The 22,224-nt window shown below is 47.9% G+C and overlaps 1 protein-coding gene across 10 annotated transcripts; it reads left to right on the top strand.

Moving 5' to 3' along the window:
* The first annotated feature begins 201 nt into the window (after positions 1-201).
* Positions 202-22,164, top strand: Sec24c (SEC24 homolog C, COPII component). Of its 10 annotated transcripts, XM_087586557.1 has the most exons (25): positions 202-254; positions 1,819-2,018; positions 5,399-5,534; positions 10,430-10,602; positions 10,955-11,128; positions 11,246-11,326; positions 11,628-11,764; positions 12,967-13,035; positions 14,267-14,378; positions 14,630-14,757; positions 16,144-16,282; positions 16,456-16,571; positions 16,738-16,862; positions 16,999-17,190; positions 17,379-17,472; positions 17,602-17,718; positions 18,320-18,490; positions 18,890-18,986; positions 19,062-19,207; positions 19,321-19,459; positions 19,602-19,720; positions 19,816-19,995; positions 20,194-20,385; positions 20,617-20,706; positions 20,935-22,163. In XM_087586557.1, exons 2-25 carry the CDS (start codon positions 1,847-1,849, stop codon positions 21,073-21,075), a joined length of 3,240 nt encoding a protein of 1,079 aa, XP_087442683.1. In that variant the 5' UTR covers positions 202-254; positions 1,819-1,846; the 3' UTR covers positions 21,076-22,163. The 10 variants fall into 10 exon arrangements, with proteins under 10 accessions (XP_087442683.1, XP_087442684.1, XP_087442678.1 ...); XM_087586558.1 differs by lacking the exon at positions 12,967-13,035; XM_087586552.1 differs by having other exon boundaries at positions 10,955-11,326.
* The last annotated feature ends 60 nt before the right edge of the window (positions 22,165-22,224 follow it).

Below are 22,224 nucleotides of genomic sequence, written 5' to 3'. Positions count from 1 at the left end.
AAGAAAGAAAAAGAAAAGGCATGAAACTCAGGATTACGTCCCAGACTGTTTCCAGGACGGGATAAAACACATACGCATGCGCAACATCCGGGTTCCCGGAAGCATGCCTAAGGCCGACGTGGCAGAAGGTGTGGCTTGACCCTAGAGCATGGGGCGGAACTTCCGGGGACGACACGCCAGCCCCCCTCGGAACCGGAAGTCGAGCTTGGGAGCCTTGACGTTAGGAACGAAGTCGAACCTGGATCTGGAGCCGGGTGAGGAGTGGCATCGCGAGGTTGCGTGGTGGGGAGGAATGCTGAGGAGAGGCCAGGGTATTTCTGGCCTGATCGCTGTCCGGTTTTAGAGGAAAGGGAGGAGCCTGGAGGCGGGGCCTAGAAAGAGACCCTCACCTCCGACATCTGTGACCGGCGATCGGTCTTAGGTCCCCGGACCCCTCCCTTCACCTCCTGGCCCAGGTTCCGGCTCCCGCCTCGCCCTCCCAGCATGTTGAAGGGCATTAGTGGATTGGTCTTTACTGCTTAGTGAGTCGGCCCTCTTCGTGGCCCTAGAGGCTGGCTTGGCTTCCCGATCTCGATCTCTAGAGCTCTCAAGCCTCCGCACCTCGGGTACTTTCAGAGTTCTAGGAAGCTTGCCCCGCCCCTTTGGGTTGTCACCCTCGACTGTCTACCTAGAATGGAGTCTAGATTGGAGTTTGACTTCAAACTTATTCCGCCCCTCTCCCTCCTTCAGGAACTTAAAGGGAGAGGGACGTTTCCCAGGCTTGATGTTGGTGGCAAGTGCAAGGTTTGGAAGGACGGTTCCTAAAATGACTGACTTTACAGAGCTTTCAGTCCGGCAGCGGTTCAGCTTTTGGGCTTTCCTAGCAAAGAAATACCTATTGTTCTACTGCAGCACCTGAGAGGAGGTCTCACTCTCCTGTGCCTCTTCTGCCCGTAGAATAGTTAGAATGATAAGGTGTTTAGATCGCCAGCCCCCTTCTTGGAATGACCCTTGAAAGGACCTCCAACTCATCCTTCTGTTGCTGGGCGAGATTGTTAATAGTTTGATAGCGACCTATCGAACAAATATTAGAACAGAAACAGAATTACAGGTATGCTTTTGTGTTTAAAATACCCATAGTCCTGTGCTTGAGGGATGAGATGAATGATCTTTGTCATGAAATATTGCTACATTTTTTTATCTTAATGTTTCATTTGTGAGGTTAATGCATTCTTTCCAGGGGAAGACTAGGGTTAGAATAACATTTGTATTATTGTAGGTTAGACAGAGAATACTGTTTCTCCCAAACAGCTACTTTAGAGGTTGTTTTTTTTGGGGGGGGGGTGTAGTTGATCAATTTTTTTTTCCTTTTTGCCTTAGTGGTAAAACAAACACCCAGTCCATTCAAAGTTACTCTGTGTTTTTAGCATGAATGGATGACTTGGTGGTAGACACAGTGAATGGAAAATGGAAACATTGTTTTATTTACCTGTAAAACATCATGGTAGTGATCAGGCAGAGGACTCTGTGTGACTGACTAGACACTGAAAATCATACCACTGGGCCGCCGTTTGTTCCATTAGGTCTGTCTGAAGTTGAAATTTATACCTTCTTGGCACTGACACAACATGGGGTTCACAGTAACAAAATCCTTGCTTTGAGGAAAGTGACTAGGTACTGGCTGGGGGCAGGAAGTTTGAGATCCTGTGGTAGTGTGGAACAGTTCAGCTGATCACTGCCTGATAATCCCTTTTCATCTCTTCCTTCCTTCCCTGAAGAGTTGCTCTCTCCTTAGAAAGCGTGTTTTGACTGATTTATTTTCTTTCCTTTAATCAATAGGTGAGATCAAATCGGGGATGCTCTCATAATGAATGTCAACCAGTCAGCTCCACCTGTTCCACCATTTGGGCAGAACCAGCCCATCTACCCAGGGTATCATCAGTCTAATTATGGTGGGCAACCAGGACCTGCAGCCCCTGCTACTCCCTATGGAGCCTACAATGGCCCAGTGCCAGGCTATCAGCAGGCACCTCCTCAAGGTATGTTTCCAGGTTCCTTTTGAGCTAAGGAAGGGCATGAGCAGTCTTCAGGTTAGATCGCATTGCTGTAACGAAGCTGCTTAGGGACTGTGATTGACCAATGACAAATGAATCTGGCTCTTTGAAAACGAAGGCCCTGGAAGTAGTCTTGTCTCACCTTGTTTTTACATGTGACTGTTTCTATCTAAGCCATCTAGTCAGAATGCGTCTTCCAGATTCAGTAATAGCTCAACCCGGTGGTGTCACCCTGGGCAGCCTCATTACTGTTACTGCATTACTAACAGCTGGATGGAAGGGTTGTGGTCATAGATCTTCTGTTGCCTGTTGACTTCATCTCCCTGAAGTCACTTATTCCTCATATGTGTTGAGAATGCCTCTTATTTGACTTGTGGTTCTTACTATAATACTACTCTGGGACACATTTGTCTGTAAATGAATATTTGTGTGCCTGACTTGTAGTACTCCCTGGACCTTTTACTGTCTCCATTTTTCTTTGCTTGGGTTTCCTTTTCTTGGATATTCTGTAATATGAATGAAGTACGAGAGTTTGGTGACGCGTTAGAGTCTACGTGTGTCTCTTGGGGAGTCGAATGTAGGCCCTGTGTATACACGTTTCAGCGTTGAGCCACACTGCCGCCAGCCCTCAGCTTTGTTATATATTCCTTGTGTAAGAAGCGTAGCTGGTCCTCTGCATGTTAACCTGCAGACTTCATACTGGCTGAAGAGATAGAGTATGCCAAACTCTGAGTCTTTTCATTGTGTTTCTCTGTGTATCCCTCCCTGGCTGTCCTGAAACTCTGTAGACCAGGCTGGCCTAGAGCTCAGAGATCAGCCTGCCTCTGCCTCCGTAGTGCTGGGGTTAAAGGTGTCACCACTACTGCCTAGCAACCAAACCCTATGTTGTTTAGGAGTGGATTCCACCAGGCCTACTGTCACAGGCCTGTAATTCCAGTTCTAAGGGAGGGTGCAGTAGGAACAATCCAACGTCAAGGCTTGCCCGGGCTGTAGAGTGAGTCCACGTCCAGCTTAGGCAATAGAGTAAGATTCTGTCTAAAATTAAAAGTGAAAAAGAAGTTATAAGTCATTAGCAAAATGTTTGCCTAACAAGTATGAGATTCTAAGCTCAATCCCCAGAACGACCAATGAATGAATGAATGAATGAGATGAGTGGGGTGGTTTTAGAGGCTGGAGATAGCTCAGCAGGTAAAGGGGTTTACCACTAAGCATAATGACCTAAGTTCGATCTCTGAGATACATACTGTGGAAGGGGAAACAAGTTGTCTTCTGATTTCCCCACACAATAAATGCATAAATATAATTTTATGGGGGTTAGAAAGATGGCTTAGTGGTTAAGAGCACTTCTTATTCTTGTAGATGATCCAAGTTCAATTTCCAGGACCCACACGGCAGCTCAAAGCATCCATAACTCCAGTTTCCAGGGATCCAATGCCCTCTTCTGACCTCTGCAGGCACTAGTCATCCATGTGAGCAGAACATGCTCACACAGGATGTAAAATGTCTAGTAAAGGGCTGGAGAGATGGCTCAGCGGTTAAGAGCACTGACTGCTTTTCCAGAGGTCCTGAGTTCAATTCCCAGCAACCACATGGTGGCTCACAACCATCTGTAATGGGATCTGATGCCCCCCCCTTCTGGTGTATTCAAAGACAGCTATAATGTACTCATATACATTAAATAAATAAATCTTTAAAAAACGTGTCTAGTAAATAGAAACATGTAAACTTTAAGAGAGCAGGTTTAATACGGAGGGGAGTAAGGATCAGTCAGGCAAGGGTCGGTTTGAAAATGGATGAAATATTACCACTTTAATCACACTGTAAAAAACAAATTGTGAAGTAGTAAAATTAGTTCTTGGTTCTTTTAGAAGTGCCCTGTTCTGGGGTGGGACTTTGACTGGACAGAGTCCACTTTTGCTCTGTTATGTTTGACTTATCAGAATGGAGTTTGTCATCCGCTTTTGAAAGAGGTTGTTCTTGAAGGGAAATCTATCCGGTTCTGTTATGGTTAGTGAGCAAGTTCAGCGTCTGAATTGGATTCCTCCTAGGGGTCAGGAACATTTTAAAAGTATGACTAAGCTTAGTGGAAATAGTTTTGGGGGGAGATCTGATCAGAGAAAGATCAAAGCCCAGCTTTTGTGAGAATGTAGGTAACAGCATTAACAATGGGATAAGCTACCTGACCTTAGAGAACTCTTAGAGGAAAAAGCCAAAGTCTCAGACTTGTGAGAACTTTCCTGAACATGGAAGTGGGCAAGAAGAGTGTGAATAGGATATATGAGGTGTACGAAGGAGGGGTGGGAGCAGCCTCTCTGGTGGTTGGCATAGCTCGAAGGAGTACTTGTCGACCACGCATGAAGCCCTGGACTCAGTCCCCAGAACAAAACAGGCAAGCAAACAGGCCTCACCTCTACCCTCATTTTGGGAATTTCTGGTCCTCTTGACTCCCAAATGCCAGGATTGTAGGTGTGTACCCCCATGTAGTTTATTTTAGGTTCACTACATTTTTATTTTCTTTTACTGGTGAGAATGTTTTGTCTGCATGTGTGGATTCAGAAGTCAGAAGAGGGAGTCGGATCCTCTAGAATTGGACTAGAGATGGTTGTGACCCGCCCTATGGGTTATAGGAATGGAACAGAGATCTCCTGCAACTAGAACCCGGGTCCTAAGGACTGAGCCGTCTTTCCAGGCCCTGGCAGGTGTTGGGGTTAAATCTGAGGCTTCATACTAGGCGAGCAACTGACCACATCCTCAGCCCCCTAATTTCTTTTGCTCTTCTTTCCTCTTCCTCCCTCCCTCCCCTTTCGTCTTTCCTTCCTTCCTTCCTTCTTTCCTTCCTTCCTTCCTCCCTCCCTCCCTCCCTTCCTTCCTTTCATCTTTTAAAGGTAGGTTTTCTCTATGCAGTCCTGGCTGTCCTAGAACTCACTTTGCAGACCAGGCTGGCCTCAGATTGACAGATCCGCCTGCCTCTGCCTCAGTACTCAGATTACAGGCGAGGGTCACCACACCTGCTTAGAGCCCTACTTTCTGGTAGAATAGTTCATTATATTCTTGCTCATCGCCTTCTGAGTTGTGGAGTAAGATGGTTTCCTGGAAAAGGTTGAAGGCCATCTTAGATTGGATGAGAAGGTGTGTGTTGGACAGAGGAAAGTCCTGTGTTGTGTTGCTCTCACTAGCTTTAGAGTCAGAGCAAGTAGCCTGTTTGCTGAACATCCACAGCCAAATGCTGCTGTGGTGAGAGTGGCATGCAGTTGGAGGGTGAGGTCAGTGAAGGTTTGCCTTACTGATCCTTGTTTTGCATTCCTGCCTCAGTGTGGAGGAGAAAGTGATTCTCCATCCATTTAGTTTCTGTCCTTTACCCTCAGGTGTGCCGAGAGCCCCACCTTGCTCAGGGGCACCTCCAGCTTCTGCAGCGCAGGTCCCTTGTGGTCAGACTACATATGGCCAATTTGGCCAAGGAGACATACAGAATGGGCCAAGTTCCACAGCCCAGATGCCAAGGTATGTACCTGGTGAGCTCAAAGTCAGTGTGATGAAAGTAGGTTAGGATGTTGTAATGTTCTACTTTTTCTTTTTTTTTTTTTTTTTTTTGGTTTTTTTTTTTTTTTTTTTTTCCGGAGCTGGGGACCGAATACTTTTTCTTTTATCTATCCTATTTGTCTTCTTTTAATTATTTTTTATTACATTTCTTTATTTTGTGTATGAATGATATGTGTGTGGGCATGTGTGAAGAATCAGAGTACAACTGGTAATCCGTTCTCTTCTTCCAATATGTGGGTTCTGGGGCTCAAACTCAAGTCTTCAGGCTTAACAGCAAGCATCCTGGGGCTGGAGAGATGGCTCAGCGGTTAAGAGCACCCGACTGCTCTTCCAGAGGTCATGAGTTCAATTCCCAGCAACCACATGGTGGCTCACAACCATCTGTAAAGAGATCCGATGCCCGCTTCTGGTGTGTCTGAAGACAGCTACAGTGTACTTATATATAATAAATAAATAAATCTTTAAAAAAAAAAAAAAAAAAACAGCAAGCATCCTTACCCACTGAGCCACACTGCCAGCCTTTCTGGGCCACAGGTACTACTAATGACCAGCCCATTACCACTGAGCTATATCCCCAACCCCAATGTTATCTTTTTGTGAACGTGGATTTCCCCCACGTTTCCAGATATCTGTCCATCCCCACGATGGTTCTAGTCCTTGTGAGCTTATGCTAAGGAGGTATGGGAAGGAGCTCAGGGCTCTCTGTATTTGTCTCCCTTTTCACTAGGCAAGGTACTTAGTAGGCCTGACTAGTTCACATCGTAAACGGCCAGTTCTGAATTAAAAAGGCTCAGAAGGAAGGCTGCATAAATGAGACCCTGATACATTTTCTTTGCATCAAAGTCTATGAAAGGAGGGAGGACACATCTGTCAGAATGTTGTTTGGGTGCTGGTAACAGTTTAGAAATATGACCCGGTAGTGGATATGGAAATGGAAAATGACTTCTGGCACTTAGCAAGTGTCTTGTATTCATACATCAGCACTGAGTTGAGTGTAAGTCTTAGATAAGACAACGTGAGACACAGTTCATGATAATAGACACATAGGAGAGTCACGAAGTTGGAGAAGCAGGCAGATTTTCAGTATAGTTTACTTTGTTTGTTTCTTTTTAGGAGCTGGGGACCAAACCCAGGGCCTTGCGCTTGCTAGGCAAGCGCTCTACCACTGAGCTAAATCCCCAACCCCGTTTGTTTCAGGACAGGGTCTCACTGTATAGCCCTAGCTGTCCTGGAACTCACCTCATACTCACAGAGATCCACCTGCCTCTGTGTCCTGAATGCTGGGAAGAAAGGCATGTACAATACACAGCACTACAATGAACAACAGATCAAAGGCTCTCAACTGGAGTAGAGTGTTACCGTAGCCTGAAGACTGTTTTGTTGAAGTACTCTGGAAAAGAGACATGAAATCGAAATTTAAGAAAAAAAAAATTTCTCCCTAAACTGAAAATTAGATCATTAGAAAGAAAATGAAAGCCTCACAGTCCAGAGACTTAAGTGGGGCTTGAGGTCAGAGCACCCATTAGGTGGAAATCATCAACCCAAGAAGCCAGGGTCTTAAACTTACGCAGGTGCTGGGGTGGAAGTGATTCCTTGCACTTTCCCACGAGGTGCTTGGAGTTGAGCTGATTTTGGACTACACTGTAGAAACAAGTCTCTGAGCACTGTCAGAGAGAGTGAAGGGCACAACTTTGCTCAGGTTGGTTGGTAGTGATCACGGAGGGAAGGGAACATTTTGGAATAATAAAAATGGTTTAACCCTAGCTCTTGGCAGACTGAGGCAGGAGAATCACAAATTTGAGGCCAGCTTGGGCTACACATTGGAGACTATTTCAAACAAACAAGTAACAGTAACAACAACCCTTAGGAACAGATCTAGGCAAAGCCAGATGGTGATACATGCCTGTGGACTCAGCTGGCAGGGAAGCGAAGGCAGTGGGGTTTCTTGAGTCCAGGAGTTTGATGCCATTTTGGCAGCATAGGAAGGTCTGGTCTCAGACACTCATGCTGTATGTGGCAGCACACATCTTTAATCCCAGTACTTCAGAGGCAGAGGCAGGCAGGTCTCTGTGAGTTCAAGGCCAGCATGGCTACAAGTGAGACCCTTTGTCAAAATCAAAAAAATCAAGTAAAGGCCATATCCGTATATACAAGTAAAATGTATACTCTCCAAAGCAACATTTCTGTTAATATTTTCAGATTTATTTTTAAATTGTGTATATGTGGTGGTCCAGGTGTTCTTGAAGGGCATTGGATCCTCCTGGAGCTAGAGTTAGAAGAGGTTGTGAGCCACCCTGTGTGGGAGCTGGGAACCCAACCCAGGTCATCTGTAAGAGTGATGCGCACACCTAACTGCTGAGCCGTTTTTCCAGCCCCAGCAACATTGTTTTCACTGACCCAAAATTTTGCTTCTTTAGTGTGGTGAAGCCCTGAGTTTGATCCTTAGGGCCACAAAAACAAACAACCTCATAAAATCATGGAAACTCAGGTACTTACCGTGTAGACTTGGCCATCTTGGCTCTGTAGACCAGGCTGGCCTTGAACTCAGTCTGCCCAACTCCAGTTCCCAAGCGCTAGGATTAAAGGCATGTGCCACCAGCACCTGGCAAGCATTTTTTTATTACAGTTTCCTTGTTTTCGTACATGCATGATGAGGTAGAGGTCAGAGGTGACTTGTGGGGTGTTGGTATTCTTCTACTTTACAGATCTAGAGATCAAACTCAGGTTAGGCTTGGTGGCAAGGAGCCTTACCTAAACATGAGCCACCTCACCAGCTCAGGTGTGGTGTGTCTAATGGAAGAGCACTTGTTTGTTTGATTGAAACAGGCTTTCTCTGTGCAACAGTCCTGGCTGTCCTCTGTAGTCACTCTGTCATCAGATTGACCTTGAACTCACAGAGCTCCACCTCCCTCTGCCTTCTGTGAGCAGGGATTAAAGGTTTGCCACCAGTGCCCAGCTTAATGGAATAACATTTAATGGAATGGGAATGTCATGGATAAATTTCATTAAAATATGAAAAAACCCACAAAATCCTGTGTGTGTGTGTGTGTATTCTGTTATGTACATTGGTGTAGTGTGTATGTGTTATGTATATATATATATATATATATATATATTATGTATATATGTGTATATATGAGGGTGTCAGATCCCTTGGAACAGGGAGTTGTGAGCTGCCATGTGGGTGCTGGGAACTAAACCTCAGTCCTCTGGAAGACCAGCCAGTACTCTTAACTGCTGAGCTTTCTCTCCAGCCCATGATTCTATTTTAAAGAGGCTAAAAACTGACAAAACTGAACTCCAGAGTTTTAAAGACAAGGGGATGGTAATTGAGAATTAGTAGTTACCCCTGGGAGAAAGGGGAGGGAGTCATGAAGGACATGTGTGGGCCTTTTGGATGCAGTGGTCTGTACTTTCGAATTGCTTGCTTAGCCATTGGTTGGATTAGAATTGTTCACGTACACATCCTGTGTCACGTCTTTACAAGTGAGTTTTTTTCTTCGGTTCTAGCTCGCTCTGGTGTGCTCTCAGTGTTTTAGTTCTGTCTGCTCTGTCTCATTATCCTGCTGTAGGTTTGGATTCAGTGGGAGAGGTGTGGATGCTGTACGTAGGTGTGATGGAGCATTTGACAGACTAGCACCGGGCAGGTGATAGCATTGAATCACACTGCTAGAGCGGTCCATGCAGTATGATTAGTCTGACAAGATTTGTTGGGCATCTGCTGTGTGCTTAGGGGTATGTTCAGTGTTGTGGACCACAGAACAGTGTGAAGCCCAGCAAAGAGCTTGAGGTAAGGGTCACTAGCAGAAATACTAGTTGAAAACACACTAGGGCTGGGGTAATGGGATACCTCACAGTTAGAGTACTGCTTGCCTAGCATATGCAGGAGTCTGGGTTCAGTGCCAGTACAAAAGAGATGCCAGCTGAGGGAGAAGTGGCTGGCTGGCGGAGTGAACGAGTAGGTGAGTGTCAAACTAAAGAACAGATGGAACTATGAAGAACTAGTTAGTAGAGGTAAAATAAGAGTGAGTGTCAAACTAAAGAACAGATGGAACTATGAAGAACTAGTTAGTAGAGGTAAAATAAGACAGTGGAGGACTGGGGAGATGACTCAGCGGGTAAAGTGCCTGATAACCTCAGTTTAAGTACCACAACCAATTCCAGATGCACGGTGCACCTCTGCAGTCCCAGTGCTCTCACAGTGACATGGGATGTACAGACAGGAGAGTTGGGCAGAAGCCTGAGGTCCGGCTACCCTGGAGTATGTTGTGCAGCAGAAACCAGAAAGACTGCTTCATCGTGGTGGAGTGGCGAGCTGATGTCTGAGATTTGTCCTCTGACCTCCACACTAACCTTGGCATGTACATAGGCCTGCTTGTACACACAGCACTCTGGAGGCAGAGGCAGGTGGATGCCTGTGAGTTTGAGGCTAGTCTGGACTACAGAATGAGTTCCAGGGCAGCCAGGGATACACAGAGAAAGTCTGTCTCGAAAAGCAAAACAAAGGACGTTGAACACTCCGGCTGTATTACTGTGTCACGTTACTGAGCAGCTGCTGTAAGTCCACTTACGTGTGCCTTTCCTTTCAGCTTTCTCACGTGTAGGTGGCAAAACTGATCTAGGGTTGAAGCTGAGGAGATGGCAACTTGTTTATCAAAATAAACAGTGCTTGTGTGTGGGGTGAACCTAGTGGAAAATACGCTTTGCCACAACTATCTATGTGTGACGCTGTCAGAGAGCTCAGGATGAACATAAAATGTCAGAACGCAGTGGAGCTTCCTGTTATGCTGTGGAACTTTGCCAGCTTGAACAGACCTCCCCCCTTCAAGCCACCTCTGCTTTCACTCTCTTCACAGGGTCCCCGGTTCGCAGCAGTTTGGGCCCCCGTTGGCCCCTGTGGTCAGCCAGCCTGCCGTGCTTCAGCCCTACGGCCCTCCCCCCACAAGTACACAGGTGACCGCGCAGCTGGCCGCGATGCAGATCAGTGGTGCTGTGGCCCAAGCCCCGCCCCCTTCTGGGTTGGGCTACGGTAAGTAGTGGTGGGACCAGGACACTATCGTCTACTTTTCAGAAATTTGGGTCCTAGGAATTTTTATTTCCTTTACCTTTGAGCCCCAGATGCAGAGACAGTCTTTTTTTTTTTTTTTTTTTTGGTTCTTTTTTTTTCGGAGCTGGGGATCGAACCCAGGGCCTTGCGCTTCCTAGGCAAGCGCTCTACCACTGAGCTAAATCCCCAACCCCACAGTCTTTTGATTTGTTTTTTGTTTGTTTTTTGCTTTGGTTTTGCTTATTTGTTTATTTGTTTTGTTGATGGAAGCAGAAATTATTACCAAATAAGGCAGAATGACTTGACCTCCACCTCTACCTCTTCTGTCTCTCAGGTCCACCAACATCATTGGCCTCAGCCTCAGGAAATTTCCCTAATTCTGGACCGTACAGCACCTATCCTCAGAGCCAGGCTCCTCCCCTTAGCCAGGCTCAAGGTCATCCTGGAGTCCAGCCTCCCCTGCGATCTGCTCCACCACTGGCTTCCAGCTTCACATCCCCAGCTTCAGGTGGTCCTCGGATGCCTTCCATGCCTGGTCCACTCCCGCCTGGACAGGGCTTTGGGAGTCTCCCAGTGAGCCAGGCTAATCGCGTGTCCTCGCCTCCTGCCCATGCTCTGCCTCCAGGCACCCAGATGACTGGGCCCCCAGCCCCACCACCACCTATGCACTCCCCGCAGCAGCCGGGTTATCAGCTGCAGCAAAACGGTGAGTCCCCGAGTCTGGCTAGACGTCAAAGGCTGCAGCTATTGACAGGTTTTGCTTTGTTCTGCCTGCTAAGTAAGTCAGATGGGACAGCATCAGGACACCATTAGTAGGATATGAAGTTTACAAGGCATTCCTCATGCCTCTGAGTTCATTCACATAGTGTGGCCTTTCTTTTAGTGGCTTTCTCCGGCACTACTAGACCTCGTATTCTGTTTCAAAGGGCCCAGTTATTTTCCTGAGACTTTAAGAAGACATAGGGTAGGGATTTTGAGTTTGTCAACCTTGTGCCCTTGTCTCTTAGGTTCCTTTGGACCAGCCCGAGGCCCCCAACCTAATTATGAGAGCCCATACCCTGGAGCACCTACCTTTGGCACTCAGCCTGGGCCTCCTCAGCCATTGCCTCCTAAGCGCCTGGACCCTGATGCCATCCCCAGCCCTGTAAGTACGGCTACGTACTTACATATGGAAAACACAGTGTGTGACCAGAGGAGCAGACTGACTTAGATGAGACGCTTGCTTGGCCGTTTTGATAATATCCCATTTTAACCATCTTCTTGAAGACTTAGAAAGTCTAAGCCGTTGAAATGGAACTTGAAGCTCCCAAAGTCTTTAAGGCAGTTTACCTCAACAGCTCTACAGCAAACAAGGGAACCAAGAGTGATCAGGATGGCGGTAGAGCTCTGGGTTGAGGGCATTGTTCTGTGGCTCTTGGACAAGATAATAATTACACAGTCGCTTTGTCCTCTGTGGAGTAGTGGCCATGTCCCACTCCCTTAGATCTAGTAAGGCATCATTCTGTTGCTTGGCAGAGCAGGGAGGAGCTCTCTGGTATTAGGTAGTCAGAGTAGGAAAGTCTCAGTGGTTCCTCTCTGTTCCTGTGTAGGCAGTGTGATAGGATGATGTCCCCAGCACTACCGACTGGTAGGTCACCACTGTGTAAATGTGAGCAGTCACAGCGTACAAAGGCAGTGTGCATATAAGTCCATAGAGGAAGCTGCTTTCCCTTAGAGCCGCTGGAATGCTCACCCCTTCCTTATCAGACACAGGTGGAGTAGTTCTTTCACATGGGCCTGCTTTACATCCTGTCTGTAACGTCGATGTCAGTTACCTCTTCTCTTCATACTTAGCCATTGTCACACTCCATTTGTTCTCTTCCCTCTTCCTTTGGGAACTACCACGCTGAGGAAGCCTCCTGTCTAAGGGGGAACCCAGGAGAGCCAACAGGTTCCCCCTGCCCTGCCCTGCTTCTCTCCTCCACAGTGGGAAGGACAGTCTAGCTGGATAGCCCAGGCATCTCCCAGCACGACAGTTCTTAGGTGTAGGTTTGACCTTCTAGGGGACTTCCTGTCCCTCCAGTTTTTCCCCATTAGGGCCTCTATAGAGCCTGCTTGCCTCCTGCTTGCTCTGCCTGAACTTATCTTGCCCCATCGTAGTCTGAGTCACGGAGACCTCCTGGTGAGGCCTGTGTTGGGCTAGAGAGACTTGGAATTCAGATCCACTGTGTCCTCGACTTGTGCAGACCTAGCCAGGCTCCAACCCTTCATTCTGATTCACCAGGGTTAGAGAAGTAACATCTGCTCTTGTTCTTTTGTCTCCCTCCCTGTGTATCCCTGCTGCCTTTATTATTAAAACACTAAAAGCAACTTACTGAGCTGCCTCCTCAGCAGAAAACCAGGCACAGAATAGACCCTGATGCCATTCCTAGTCCAGTAAGTGCAGGGGTGGGAGTCCGTGCTTGTCATCCTGTGTTAGTGTCACCCATGCATGCCTGTGAGTTCACCTCATCCACCATGTCCATCCCTTTCATTCTCTTCCCTGAGCACCTGTAGACCCTTGGTTTATCAGCTGAAGGCTGTGCATGCCCCAAGCCCCAGTGTACGGAGGCCCCAGCAAGCTGCGAGCAGGGCATCCCTTGAGTACGGGATGGTGGAGGGCAGCCTCTCAGGGTGGGCCTGTGGCATGCTGAGCTTTGGTTCAGTCCTGCTGGCTCCTCCAGGAGCGTGTGTGTGGCATGTGATGGGACCAGACAGAGCTGAGCAGCAGATCCTTTCAGTTTGCTGTAAGGAGAAAGGCTGCAGCGGGTGGCTATGGACATAGAGCATTTCTTACAGGGGAAGAGATTTCTTACTCTGGGGCATGTGGGCTACCTTCTCGTTTGAGGAGTTTAGACTTCGGTGTATCTCTTAGCTTCAACTCTTTCTGCTGCGGGACATAGTCTCATTTGCCCTTTACTTTTGCTGGTTTATCAAACTTACCTTGAAGTAACTGACCAAAGGTCACTAGCCTGAACAAGGGTCTGACTACCAGCTTTGCATATCCTCTGTGTGTGTTCTCCTCAGTGTTTTGTCACAAGTAGAGGTTTGAGGACTGGGCCATAAGGATTGGGCACTCATCCTCTCCTGTATGGACCCACTGATTCTCACCTGAAAGGAAGGCAGCACTTGCTTCCTTACCTTACCCGATCATTTCTGCCTGTTTAGTTCTCTCCTCCCCGTGTGCCTTGTTAATGTCATTAAGTTTAGAACCATCCCAGGTAGATTCATTTTATATGGGTTTCTGTCCTCTGTTCTCCTTGCTCTGACTCAGTGTATCTTATGGAGAGGAAGGGAGGGAACAGTTTGATGGAGAATGGAATCCAATCATGTCATATCATAAGCATTCCTGGAGTGGGAGAAATAAAAGGGTACTCACTAATGGTTGGAGGCCAGGGGTGGTTTATCAGAAAGTCCATTCTCACCAAGGCCTACCCAGCATCTCCAGCTAGCTGCTACAAAATGGAAGGTTAGTACTATGGCATTTGATATGGTCTCCAAAAGGAGAGCATGCCTGGTGCATGAAGTGGTTTTTGGCAAGTTCTTTGTTCTTGTGCTACCAGCTCTGGCCTGCTTTGTCCGGAACCCGTTCTTTTGTCATCCCACTCATTTCACTTCTTTCCCACAGATTCAGGTTATTGAAGACGATAGAAACAACCGGGGTTCAGAGCCATTTGTTACTGGTGTACGGGGACAGGTGCCACCTTTAGTCACCACCAATTTCCTGGTGAAAGACCAAGGTGAGACGAACATTAATGTCTGTTTCCTCCTGGCAGCTAATTCTCCAAGGCTATCAGCTCTGCACCATGCTTTTGTCAGAGCCCAGTCCCTCCCACCCTGCCTCAGTCCTTCAGGGTCTAAAGGCTACTGCTACTCTGTGAAGAGTAGAAGTGTGCTACTCTTCACATTTGTGGAGGTGGACTGACTCCCTAATGGAGAGCTGGAATCAGAAGCCTTCTGCTGTGTGACTCAAATCTTCTACCCTCTTCAGGGAATGCAAGTCCCCGTTACATTCGATGCACCTCCTACAATATCCCTTGTACATCTGACATGGCTAAGCAGGCTCAGGTGCCTCTGGCAGCTGTCATCAAGCCACTGGCAAGGCTGCCCCCAGAGGAGGTAAGTCTGGGAAGGAGCTAGAATACAATGAAAGGGGTTGGGGAGGATAAGGTTTCTCTCTCTATGGGATTCTGGCTGGCATGGAAGGCATTTTGGTTGGGCAGGAGGGATAGACAGTATCTCTGGCATCTCTTTCCTAGGGCCCACTCCTGGTAGCAGTGGTAAGGAGGAAAGCACAGGCAAAGCACTGTGTGAGGCCAGGGCTCCTAGGAGGAACCCATGAGAAGAGCAGAGCCTGCTGTGTATGCAGGCACACACCTGTAATTGTAGCACTCAAGGGAGCTCACACAGGAACCCATAGCGTTCCAGCCCAGCCTAGCCACATGGTAGACTCCATCTCAAAGTTAGCCCTGGTACACACGAAGCAGAGGTAGGCAGATCTCTGTGATGAAGCCAGCCAGGGCTGTATCATGAAACACTGTCTTAAAACAAAACAGGTAGGGCCAACCTAATTTCCAGAGGCAAGACAGCTGGATGTAGGAATTGCTCATTGTGTGGTCACATCTCTGGATGGTGATGTCTGTCATTCTGTTGTGTATTTGGTTTTTTTTTTTTTTAAAAACTTGGGTATAGGCAAATAAATGAGAAGGTACTATTATACCCAGCACTCCATCCCTCATCTGGCTTGGGCCCCATCTGCCAATCCAGTACCTAAAATTAGCATTTTTTGTTTTTTCAAGACAGGGCTTCCTGTACACCTGTTTCTGGGACTCACTCTGTAGACCAGGCTGGCCTGGAACTCAGAAATCTGCCTGTCTCCACCTCCCAAGTGCTGGGATTAAAGGCTTGTGCCACTACACCTGGATGAAAGCATTTTTAAAAAATTAGGTAGCTGCTTATTTAGGTCTTGAGAAGTCACATGTACTTAAAAAGAGTTCTATGGAATTGGACCATCAAGGCACAGTGTATGTTCTGCCTTGTCATTTCCTTTGTGGTGCTAGTGAGCATGGCTGGATGCTGTACTTGTGTTTGTAAGATGACATTACCTGGGACAACAGTGGGTGTCAGAATTCTCTTGTGAGTGTTGGGGAAAGTACCATAGACATGCAGGGAAGGAAGCAGAAGTCATCTCCAGGATGGAGGAGCGGTTCTGTAGAGTCTTTGGCTTTCCCTTCATACACTCAGGGCAGTCCTGGCTTGCTATGGCCAGTTTCATAGGCCATCTTCTTTTTTAGGAAGGAATGCATTTTGGGATAGAAAATGAAGAAGAGTTTTTCAGAGCTGGAGTTTTTCCAGTTGTTAGTATTGTTCTCATTCCCGTCCACTGTATTCCTTCCCCAGGTAGAATACCTGAGCCGTGCTGCCTCTCCCTCTAGTCTGTGTCATATGCTGTTATATGTCTGACTCTCCGTAGCCTCCCTCCACCTGAGCTTCTCTGTTCCGTAGGCTTCACCATATGTTGTGGACCATGGCGAATCCGGCCCCCTGCGCTGTAATCGCTGCAAAGCATACATGTGCCCTCTCATGACATTCATCGAGGGAGGGAGGCGCTTCCAGTGCTCTTTCTGCAGCTGTATCAATGATGGTACGTTGTGGGGGCTGGGCTTCGCGGCATTATGTAGATGAGGGAGCATTTCTCAGGAGCAGGAAGTAGGCTCGAGTGAGGGCAGGGTGGGGAATGAGGTGAAGCCTAGCCAGGGCTTAGCATACTTGGGTTGCGGATGAACCTTTGAGTAACATGCTGCATCCTCCCCACAGTGCCCCCTCAGTATTTTCAACATCTGGATCATACCGGCAAACGCGTGGATGCTTATGACCGTCCTGAGCTGTCTCTGGGGTCTTATGAATTCTTGGCTACTGTAGATTACTGTAAGGTAAGGGAAAGTGGTGAGAGAGGAACAGTGGGCGGAGGACTGTGAAAGCCCAAATTAGTTGTTAGTATTTTCCTTACCCTGTCATGGTGCCCTTTGATGCCCATTGCCTTCTAGTCCACTGTCTGCTTACTGTTTCCTGTACCCTCAACATTTCCTTCCTCTACAGAACAACAAATTCCCTAGTCCTCCTGCCTTCATCTTTATGATTGACGTCTCCTACAATGCCATCAGAACTGGTCTTGTTCGGCTCCTCTGTGAGGAGCTCAAGTCACTCTTAGACTACTTGCCTAGGTGAGAGTTGAGGAAGTCCTGTTTCCTTTTGGTTAATGGTGGGTGTCTGGGCTGACTGAGCAAGTGGAACATTATGCCATGGATTGTGGGAGGTGTAGAAGTTGGGCAGTCTGGGTAACAATGTCACCTTCCACAGGGAGGGTGGAGCAGAAGAGTCAGCAATCCGGGTTGGCTTTGTCACCTATAATAAAGTGCTCCACTTCTACAATGTGAAGAGCTCCTTGGCTCAGCCACAGATGATGGTCGTATCTGATGTGGCTGACATGTTTGTGCCACTGCTGGATGGCTTCCTGGTCAATGTCAGCGAGTCTCGGGCCGTTATCACCAGGTAAGGCAGATTTTGGAGACCAGAGAGAGGGGAGGTATAGCCTCAGAAGGCCAGGGGTTGCAGCGTGGTTAGTAGATGGCCAGGGGTGTGTTCCAGAGTTTTCAGTGTGGGAGCCAGGTTACTAACTACCCAGGGACTTGAGAATGGAGGCAGTAGTTTTGATTGTCTGCCATCATCTGTCTTTTCAGCTTATTGGATCAGATTCCAGAAATGTTTGCAGACACAAGAGAGACAGAGACTGTGTTTGCTCCAGTTATCCAGGCCGGGATGGAAGCTCTGAAGGTAAGGCAGGAGCCCCTGGCTGCACTGATAACTGTCAGCCGTTTCACACTGTTAGTGCCTAATGAACAACAGCAGTGAGTGATGGATGATGAAGGGAGGAATAAATGAGTAGTTTGTCTTTGCTCTTAGGCCGCCGAGTGTGCAGGAAAGCTGTTTTTGTTCCACACGTCCTTGCCCATCGCAGAGGCCCCAGGGAAGCTGAAGAATAGAGATGACAGGAAGTTGATCAATACAGACAAGGAGAAGGTGTGTGATGGGAGGGGCGTTCCAGTATAGAGGAAGTCTGAAGCTTCCCCATGTCCACTCTTCAGTGCCACCCAGTGGACTGGGTTTACATTCTGCCCATTGGTTGACTTGACTTGAATCCTCCCTTTTTCTCTTTCATTTTTGGCTTGAAATAGCAGACTAGCTCTGTAGACTAGGCTGACCTGGAACTCACTAGTAGTCCAGGCTGGTCTCATGATCTTGTCTCTTGCTTTCCGTGTGCTGGCATTATAGGTGTGCAAACCACACCCTGTACCTTTTCTTTTTCTCTTTCCTTCCATTCTTTTCCCTTCCCCTCTCTTCTTCCTTTTCTTTTTTTTTTTTTTCTTTTTTTTTTTTTTCCTTTTTTTCGGAGCTGGGGACCGAACCCAGGGCCTTGCACTTGCTAGGCAAGCACTCTACCGCTGAGCTAAATCCCCAACCCTTCTCTTCTTCCTTTTCTTTCCAACTTTCTCTTACTGCTGGAAATACAAGGTGGTAGGTGTGAAGTTTCTGAAGGTTTTGAAAGGCTGAGTTTCCCGTTTTACGTGGACGGTTTTCAAGTTGGGCAAAGCTCTCTGACATTTCTTCTCCTCTTCTTCAGACTCTGTTTCAGCCTCAGACAGGTACCTATCAGACTCTGGCCAAAGAGTGTGTGGCCCAAGGCTGCTGTGTGGACCTCTTCCTCTTCCCTAACCAATATGTCGATGTGGCCACACTCTCTGTTGTTCCCCAGCTCACTGGAGGCTCAGTCTACAAATACGCCTGCTTCCAGGTATAGAATTCTGGGTGTGAAAATACCTGCTTCTATGTGGAGTGTCTCAGCTGTTAACTTAGTAGTGGTGCGTGAAGTTGAGCCCAGAGTATAGTGGTTAGGCACATGGGTTTTAAAGTCAGTCCTGGGTTGATACTGAGGCCTCCACTTACTGGCCTAGAATACTCAACTCTCATCTTTTGTTCTTTCATCCACAAAGTAGAGTTTACTACCTAGGATTTGTCTACATAAAGCACTCTGTGCGACCTGCTGTCATGAATCTGCAGTGTCATTGTCACTGGCATCCTTGCTTTTGCTGTCACTCTGGTTAAGCTGGCTTGTAGAGAGGCAGAGGGTGCGGGGGGCTGACTGTGGGGTGAGCTGTGTTGTCAGTGATGTGACTCTGGGCATGGACCGCAGGTGGAGAATGACCAGGAACGGTTCTTGAGTGACCTACGTCGGGATGTACAGAAGGTGGTTGGCTTTGATGCTGTCATGCGGGTTCGGACAAGCACCGGTGAGTTCTGGTTGAGTTTAGATCTGATGGAGGCACGGTCCTACCTTCAGAGCTGACCTGTCCCCGTGGCCTCAGGCATCCGTGCTGTGGATTTCTTTGGAGCTTTCTACATGAGCAATACAACAGATGTGGAGTTGGCTGGACTGGATGGCGACAAGACCGTGACTGTGGAATTCAAGCATGACGACCGGCTCAATGAAGAGAGTGGAGCCCTGCTGCAGGTGGCAGGCGGGAGACAGGGGCAGGGGACAGAAGTTTGGGGTGCACTGGGAAGACAAGGGGTGGGTAACATTGTGAGGGAGGGTGTGAGTTCCCCCTTTCTCCCTTCCCCTAGTGTGCCCTGCTTTATACCAGCTGTGCAGGGCAGCGTCGGCTCCGCATCCACAACCTGGCCCTCAACTGCTGCACCCAGCTGGCTGACCTGTATCGAAACTGTGAGACTGACACGCTCATCAACTACATGGCCAAGTTTGGTGAGAGTAGAGGCAGGGCAGGGTGGAGGTGGGGTGAGAGGAGGTTCAGGATGGTCGAGTGCAGCACTCCTGGGTAGGTGTGATGGTGGGAGATGTGTGTGATGGGAAGCAGACCAGTGACTGCTCTTTCCTTCCCATGTAGCATACCGGGCTGTTGTGAGTAGCCCTGTGAAGACTGTCCGTGACACTCTCATCACCCAGTGTGCCCAGATCCTGGCCTGTTACAGAAAGAACTGTGCCAGCCCGTCTTCTGCGGGACAGGTAGGCATGGATGTTAGTGGACGGTTGGGTCAACAAAATCTTGCATTTCAGAGGGATTTCTCATGACCATTGACTTTATTTCCATAAATTCTCAGTTGATCCTTCCTGAGTGCATGAAGCTACTCCCAGTTTACCTGAACTGTGTGTTGAAGAGTGACGTTCTGCAGCCTGGAGCTGAGGTCACTACTGATGATCGTGCCTATGTTCGACAGCTGGTTTCCTCCATGGATGTGGCTGAGACCAATGTCTTCTTCTACCCTCGGCTCCTCCCACTGGTGCGAATGAGGATTGGCGTGTGAGACACTGTACTAAAGACAGGGCCTCTAAGGAGGGGGTGGATTACTTTATTGCCAACGCTAAGAAGTTTGGTTTTTTGTACATCTCATATTACTATCTAGAGACTTCGTTTCTTAGTTTGTGTGCATAAAGGAGTGTGTTGTGGTTCTTGGTGATGTTTTTTCCTTTTTGTCTAGACAAAGTCTCCCCTTGATAGTACCACTGAACCACCAGCAGTCCGAGCATCTGAAGAACGTTTAAGCAGTGGTGATATATATTTGCTGGAAAATGGACTCAACCTCTTTGTCTGGGTGGGAGCAAGCGTCCAACAAGGTGTTGTCCAGAGCCTTTTCAACGTCTCCTCCTTCAGTCAGATCACCAGTGGCTTGGTGAGAACAGGGTGTCAAGGATGAGATGGGTATGGAAACACTTTGGTGATCTGACTATGGGTCAGTGAAGTCATGTTGGTCCCTTTATTATGCCCCAGAGAACACTTGGGGCAAGGGAAGGGGCACTTGCAGTTTTTCTGGTTTCCTCATTTCAGATGATACCTAAATTTCATTCCTTCTTGCTGAGCTTAAAAGCACTTTATCATAGTAATGAATGAATTTTTGTTCCAGAGTGTTCTGCCAGTTCTGGATAATCCACTGTCTAAGAAAGTGCGAGGCCTCATCGATACCTTACGGGCCCAGAGAACGCGGTACATGAAGGTAACATGGATGTTCTATGCTTTGCAGCGCTGGGGCTGGGTACTGAACCCTAGGCCTGCTGTATGCCAGACAAGCACATTCAGCACTGGATTACATGCCCAGCATGCAACCCTGCTCTGAAGCCTGGGTTTTCTATCTTGTCAAGTTAGCAGGAAGGTGCATGGGGAGGAAGTATGTGAGTCTTTCATTAACATCTGCCCTCCCTTACCATCTGCCTTCTGGCCGTAGCTCATCGTGGTCAAACAGGAAGACAAGCTAGAGATGCTGTTCAAGCACTTCCTGGTGGAAGACAAGAGCCTAAGTGGAGGTGCATCCTATGTGGACTTTCTCTGCCACATGCACAAGGAGATTCGGCAGCTGCTGAGCTAAAGCAAGAGGGTCAGTGGCAGAGGGTCCCAGGCCAGCTTCCAGGAAGAACCCCAGGATGGCAGAGAAACTGGGACAGTTCCATATCTTATAAGTCATGTAAGCTGACCTCAGTTGACTTCTTTGGGGGGAGGGCGAGATAAAAGGAGACACCTTCTTTCTGGGCTCAAATACCCTACCACACTCTGTCATGTCCTGCTGATCGAAGGTGCCCCAGACCCCATACTCTACCCTTTCTCCTGCTAATCCTGTTGTAATGAATGTAGTTTCCAGTTCACTGTATATGATTCGGTGTTGGGGGTTTGGAGGCAGCCAGGCCCTGGCACAATGTGACCCTTTGGATCAGCTTCCAAGAGGAAAGGGGCAAGCAGGAAGAAGTGGGAATCCCAGGATTATTACAGGAGGCGGTAAATTCAGCTCCGTGTCATCAACAACTTCCTATATTAGGGATAAAATATACAGGTGCACAAGAGCTGGGGTACAGACCGTAGGTGGTGGAGAGTAAAGGAGTTGGTCCTTTGGGGGCCTGGTGGTCAGTAGCAAAGTCATGGCTACTGAGGATGGATGACTAGTTGTCTCTCTACTTCCACTGTGCGTGCTCTCTCTCCCCTGCAATGATTGGTGAGCACTTCGTGGACAGAAAGAAGCACATAGTTAGAGATGAATGAGCCTGGAGACTAAATCGCAAAGCATATTAACACCTAGGGGAAGTAGCAGCCTCCTTTCCAGATGGAGAAGCCCCAATCCTGGATGGTTCTGTAGAGAGCCTGATGGTCAACTTGCAATACCTCACAGAGCCAGCCCACATCCCACTCAGCTCCCACGAGAAACGTTGTTGGAGAGAGGCAGAGATGGCAGGAGCCCTGTCCTCCGTGCCAGGACTTTACTGGGCTTTGGTACTGACTGAGTGGCTGACAAGTTATCTTCCAATTCCAATTGGCTGGGCAGGACAAGGGCTAGGAATGACGGTGGTCAGGCTTGCCTGCTCCCAGCCCAGGATGCCCCTGCTATGGACCTTTCATTTCTTTTCATTGGTTTATTTTTCAATGCATCTTTAATTTGTAAAGAAATAAAATAAGATATAACCAGTATCCCTTTCATTACTCGCGACTTTTCCCCACCCGCCTGCGGCTGAGAGGAGTTACGCATGCG

This window comes from Rattus norvegicus, chromosome 15 (assembly GCF_021556685.1).
Source record: "Rattus norvegicus strain SHRSP/BbbUtx chromosome 15, alternate assembly SHRSP_T2T, whole genome shotgun sequence".
In the NCBI taxonomy this organism is placed as follows: domain Eukaryota; kingdom Metazoa; phylum Chordata; class Mammalia; order Rodentia; family Muridae; genus Rattus; species Rattus norvegicus.
Note: the sequence above shows the minus strand (reverse complement) of the source record. Positions and strands in the feature narration are given on the sequence as shown.

Coding starts and splice junctions, on each gene's coding strand:
- Sec24c (XM_087586552.1), top strand. CDS start 1,847: ATGAATGTCAACCAGTCAGCTCCACCTGTTCCACCATTTGGGCAGAAC. Junction 18,491..18,889: donor ACAAATACGCCTGCTTCCAG/GTATAGAATTCT, acceptor CATGGACCGCAG/GTGGAGAATGACCAGGAACG. Junction 19,721..19,815: donor GCCCGTCTTCTGCGGGACAG/GTAGGCATGGAT, acceptor ATAAATTCTCAG/TTGATCCTTCCTGAGTGCAT.